Here is a 5620-nt window from a genome sequence, read left to right on the forward strand (position 1 = left end):
ATCGCTGCAATCTTATGATAAAACTTGAAAGGATGAGGAGCAGCTTCTTATGGATGAGCAGAGAAAGTGGTTTCCTGATATGGAATCTACTCTTGACAAAGGTGCTGTGAACATTGTTAAAATGACAACACAGGGTTTAGAACAACATATAAACTTAGTTGATCAAGAAGCAGCAGGGTTTGGAGAGGCCGATTCCAATTTAAAAGAAGTTCTACTGTGGGAAAAATGCTATCAAATAATATGACATGCTATAAAGAAATCATTCATGAAGAAAGAGTCAAATCAATGTGGCCAACTTCATTGTAGTCTTATTTTAAGAAACTTCCACAGCCACTCTAACCTTCAGCAACCACTGCACTGCTCAGGCAGCAGCCATCAACATTGAGGGAAGACCATTCACCAGCAAAAGAATACTACTTGCTGAAGGCTCAGATGATTGTTAGCATTTTTTAGCAATTAAGTACTATTTCATTAAAGTATGTATATTTCTTTTTCAGACATAATGTTATTGCTCATATAATAGATTACAGTATAGTGTAAAGAAAACATTTCTATACATTAGGAAGCAAAAAAACAAACAACAACAACAACAAAAACAAAAACAAAAAACCACCTGTGTAACTTGCTTTTCTGTGATATTACCCTTATTACAGTGGTCTGGAACTGAATGCAAAATATCTTTGAGATATGCCAGCATGTGAATTTTTGGTCAATCTCCATCTTGTTAGCATTGTCATAAGCAAAGCCACATATGTTCATAAATACTGAATTCCAATATGCATGGTATGTGGATGGACTTTTTAAAAGTGGATAGGCCAGAGCAAGCTTTGTTGTAATCACTCTCATCTCAACCACCCAGGCATCAGCTGTGGAAATAGCAGACACAGCAAGACAGCACAATAGTGCAAACATGTTTATTTTTTATTATTTAGGGTTCCAGAGACTGGGGTAGGTAAAAGTACTGAAGATTAACAAGGCAAACTCAGCAGAGAAGAGAGTGTCCAGGTTGAGTTGAGTTGGAGAGATGGTCCGGTTTAATTTTTGACTCCGTAGTAATTGCTGGATCAGTTCTAGACATCTATTTTCCAACAGCCTCTAGTTTTTGAACTTGCAGACAAAGGAGAACTTGTCTTCACAAGGCACATCCTTCCATTTCCGGAATCCTATAAGTCAATGAGAAGAGTTAGAATTGGGAGACCAGAAAGAGTATGACCCTCCTGGCTTTAGGACTCAGGACAAAAACCAAACACCCATTTCCTTAATGAGGAGTTCACCTTTCCTCTATCCCAGTCCCAGTTCCATCCCTAGAGCTAAGCAGGAGAGAACAGAAACAGGTGGATGGATTCTCTTTCTCTCACCTGAACTTGAGGTCAGGCTCACACAGTAGCCAGGATTAGCACTGCTTGGGGCTCCAATGTCCCAGGATTTGTAGGAGACCAGGGACCCACTGCTCCAGTGCCAGCGGCGGTTCTAGATGGGGAAGGGCCAGAACAGAGGCAGTGATCACTCAAAAATTCATGGAATCACTGGGCCTGTGTGCACACTCAGAAACATACTAAGACACAAGGGAAGAATAAACCTTGCTAAATATTGTTTCCTTTCCTTTGCTATTGCTCTAAACTTCTTTCCTGAAATGTCCAACTCATTAACCATGTTTCACCAAGAAATAAGTGTTATGAATTTGACATAGAGACCCAAAGTAGCTCACTTAAAAAGTAGTTCCTAATTTTTTGTCTTTGTGGCCTAGGACCCTCATATCCAGCATAGCATTGGCTGACCATTAGTTTTTGATATATTATATTATTTAGTGTACTACCAGGTTCCCAAATGCCAGTAGTACAGCAGTAGATTCTTTACCACAAGTCTCCTTTTCTGTATAGTCAGCAATCTAGTCTCTCTTATGACGCTGACAGTAACAAAATAGGTAAGAAGTTGGTTCATATAGATGCTTTGTTGACTGTAAACAGAGTAAGTTTATTTATGAATGACCAGGACACCTAGGAAATTCAGCTTTCCACTTATATCTCTAATCACCTACAGTGCACCTTGCTACACCGGACATTATAGGATCTGTAAACAGCTTGAGTTCTGGAAAGTGACAAAAGCTGGTACTTAGGAGACCAGAACGTGAACCTCCTTCTTACTTCTCAAACCTGATCATTAGGAGATAAAGAAGGCTGCAGCCTACCTTTTTGGGGTCATGGAGGCCAGTCCAGACGTTGAAGTCATCAGTGCCACTCTCCTTAATCAGTGAGGCCACGAAGGCACCCTCTGCCTGGGTGAGCACAGACACCAGGTTGCCCGAATTCATGTCCTGGCAGTAGAGCTGTTGGGGAAGAAAATGGAGCACGCAGTGGAGGAGGAGGGTGTGAGGGATATACTGAGTCCTCCAAGAAGATGGGTCATAAAAAGGACAGCACAGTAATGTCCCTGATGATGCTGTCACTGACCACGAGGTTCTTTGTGTTGGGAATGTGCTGAATAATGGGATAAAGTAGACTGGAAAGTTTGGGGCTGATGATAGTACAGTGAGGGGTTCAGTCTCGTCTCATTGCAGCCACTGAACACACTGGAGAGTGGCAGCTTCCCCTCCCTTCATGAGCCTCCCTTCCCACACTGCTCTCCTCACTCACATCTGCATCAACCCAGGTCTCACGGTCTTCATTAAAATAGTAGCAATAGGAGAGATAGGCATTGGTGCCTTCTGGGCAGCTGATCCGGGCCTGGGGCAAGTCTGTCTGGGCCTCTTGGCCTGAAAAAGAACAGACAATTAAAGAAGGCTCTCGGGGTAAGGAAAAGGCTTGAAGATGAGGTAGGAGCTTCTGGGGTTCCTTTATAGAAACAGAATAATCTAGTCTATTATGGAATGACTGCTCACTCTTGCTCCTGCATCCTACATCTTCTCTCTTTGGTTTATTTGATCAGGGCAAAAAAATCCCAGAATGAATTGGCTAAAGAAACATGTCTCCGGTTTCCCTTTTATGTCTGGAGCTCAGGCTCTTCTGCCTTTAAGAACTAAGTCTTCTGCTTTCTCAAGCCTGTCTTGGTTTCCCTGAACACAAGGCTCTCCTCAGTTCTACACCCCATTAGTGACTCTCTACACACAGACATCCCCAAATCCACCATCATGTATATAAATCTAATCAGATTAACTCATCCCAACTGCAGCAGTAGCTTATAAGGGGTCATTTTAAATTCTAGCTCAAACTCCTTAATGAGGTGTGGATGTATATAAATGTGAAGAGATCAGCAATAAAGATCACTAAACACCACAAAACAACCCTTAATGGTTACTCTTTTTTTTTTTTTTTTTTTTTTTTTTTTTTCAAGTAGACCCGTATGCTTGGGGATAGAGTGAAGTCTTCAGGGCTAGACTTGGTTGGTGGAATAAAGATCTTACCTTGGCTCTGAGACAGGAACATCAGGCAGGAGATCAGCATGAAGTATGAGCCCGTCTGAGCCATGCTGAGCTGCAATGAATCTCTTGCTTAAGAGGCAAATCAACAATCTCTATAGGAGAACACGGAGACGGGGGTTCTGAGAGATGGAGAGCAAAGCACCTATTACCTTCCTTAAAACCTCCTCTTAGAATTTCTGAGACCAGAAAGGTCCTCTGAGACACCCATACCTTTAAAAGGTTCTCTTGAGAGTTTGAGGATTATAGACTCAGTAACCGAAAAACAGCTTTGGATCCCACTGAGGTTTCATTATGGCTAAAACCTCCTGGACAGAAACTCATGCTGTATCTTCCCCAAGATTTTAGATTTACAGTGCATGTTAGAGGTGCCCTCCTCCTGTAATGCCCACTTACCTGTTGGCTGAGTCTGAGTTGGCTTCTCAGGCCAGGTAGCTGTAGGAGCTTTATATCGGGATCTGAGATAAGAACCACGTCATTTAAGCAAAAGGGGTGAGGGCAAGGGGTGAGTTTTGGGGGCCTAGGTAGGGCATTGACAGTAAGAGCTTCTGGCACCAGTAGGAGCCTTTTCCTGGCACACCCTGGGAGTGCTCACAAATCAGGTCCCTCCCGGCAAACAACTTGGCAAGCTGTCTAAGTCCAAGGTGGACTTGGCTGTTGCTCAGCAGAAAACAACTGAGGGTTCCTATGTCCCCTAACAACCCAGAGAGGAGCAGAGAAGAGTAGATTTCCTTCTACTCCCTGTAAATTTAGAGGCTCCCCTTTGGTGTCAGGCACGGCTAGGAGATGGGGAGGAATTAACTGATTCCAAATAATTTAGAACAATGTGCTTGTGGCATTAAGTGGTTCCTCCATGTCTTTTTAGGCTCACAAACCTCTCAAGACCTATCTCAAGAGGTAGGTTAAATTTATATTTCTAAACATTTAACATGTCCAGCAAGGTTTGAGTTAGCAAAATACAGATATTCTCAATGTGAGAATTGTAGAGAGCTGATGCCCAAGGAAGCTTAAAGGAACTAGATATGAAGTCAGGCTTCATTGAAATTGTCCATGTGAAGTCAACTGTTTGTTAGTATGAAGTCAAAGATTGTGTGGTGAAATTGAATATTTAGCAGAATCATCATAGAATAGTCATTTATAATTCAGGGAATAAAAGCCAATTGGAATGCAAAATTTGGAAGAAGAAACTAACCTGAATGCTCACAGAAAGAGAGATAAGTATATGAATTGGGACAAATGGATTAACAAAATACAATAAAATACTAAACAATTTAAATCGAATAAAGTAGATATCTATATTTCAACTTGGATTAGTATCAAAGCCATAACATTGAATACAAAAATTCAGTCGCAAGAAGTTATAAGCTACTTGATAAACTTTATATATGGTTTTAAAAGACAGATTAATACTAAATTTTATTTATTAATCAATTCTCATACAGTTTAAAAAATAAAAAATCTGAAATGTAAGAATATATATTACAATTTGTTATAGTATTTGCCTAACAAGTCTAAGGTTTTCTCCTTTATATAAAAACTAATGATGGGCCTGGTGTGGTGGTTCAAGTCTATAATCCCAGCACTTTGGGAGGCTGAGATGAGAGGATCACTTGAGCCCAGGAATTTGAGACCAGCCTGGGCAACATAGTGAGACCCCATCTCTATAAAAAAAGTGTATGTGTATGTGTATGTGTGTGAATACATATATATATCCAGATATGGTGGCACATGTCGTAGTCTCAGCTACTTAGGAGGCTGAGGTGGGGGATTGTTTGAGCTTGGGAAGTTGAGATTACAGTGAGTTGTGGTTGTGCCACTCCACTCCAGCCTGGGTGACAGAACAAGAAACTGTCTCAAAAAATAAAAACAAAAACAAAAACTAATGATATTAAACAAAGATGACAAATGTTAATATTGTTTATTCTCACTGTCTGGTTCCTATGTGTTTGTTAAATTAATCCAATTTTTTTCTGCTTTTACAAAAAGTAGTTATGCCTTTTAAAATGATTAAAACCAGATAATGAGTCCTAGTTTTTCTCTAAATAAGAGATTCAGACATATTCTTTCATTAACAAAGGAATAGTAGGGAAGAGTCCAGTATACTTGGTACCATGACATATTTATCTGGTGAAAATTAAACAAGCAATTAATTTTTTTATCTTAATTTTTAAAAAATTAAGATAAAAATACTTCATGGCATAATAT

At 40.2% G+C, this 5620-nt stretch overlaps 1 protein-coding gene across 1 annotated transcript; it reads right to left on the minus strand.

The window, feature by feature from the left end:
* Nucleotides 1–898: 898 nt before the first annotated feature.
* On the minus strand, nt 899–3975 carry LOC104675362 (lithostathine-1-alpha). Its single transcript, XM_010379903.1, has 6 exons — nt 3812–3975; nt 3401–3510; nt 2634–2752; nt 2189–2326; nt 1359–1470; nt 899–1163 (listed from the first exon to the last, which is right to left on the minus strand). The coding sequence occupies exons 2-6, from the start codon at nt 3462–3464 to the stop codon at nt 1096–1098; spliced, it is 501 nt and encodes a 166-aa protein (XP_010378205.1). The 5' UTR covers nt 3465–3510; nt 3812–3975; the 3' UTR covers nt 899–1095.
* Between the last annotated feature and the right edge of the window lie 1645 nt (nt 3976–5620).

The sequence above is a fragment of the Rhinopithecus roxellana genome, chromosome 17 (genome assembly GCF_007565055.1).
Source record: "Rhinopithecus roxellana isolate Shanxi Qingling chromosome 17, ASM756505v1, whole genome shotgun sequence".
NCBI classification, from domain to species: Eukaryota; Metazoa; Chordata; class Mammalia; order Primates; family Cercopithecidae; genus Rhinopithecus; species Rhinopithecus roxellana.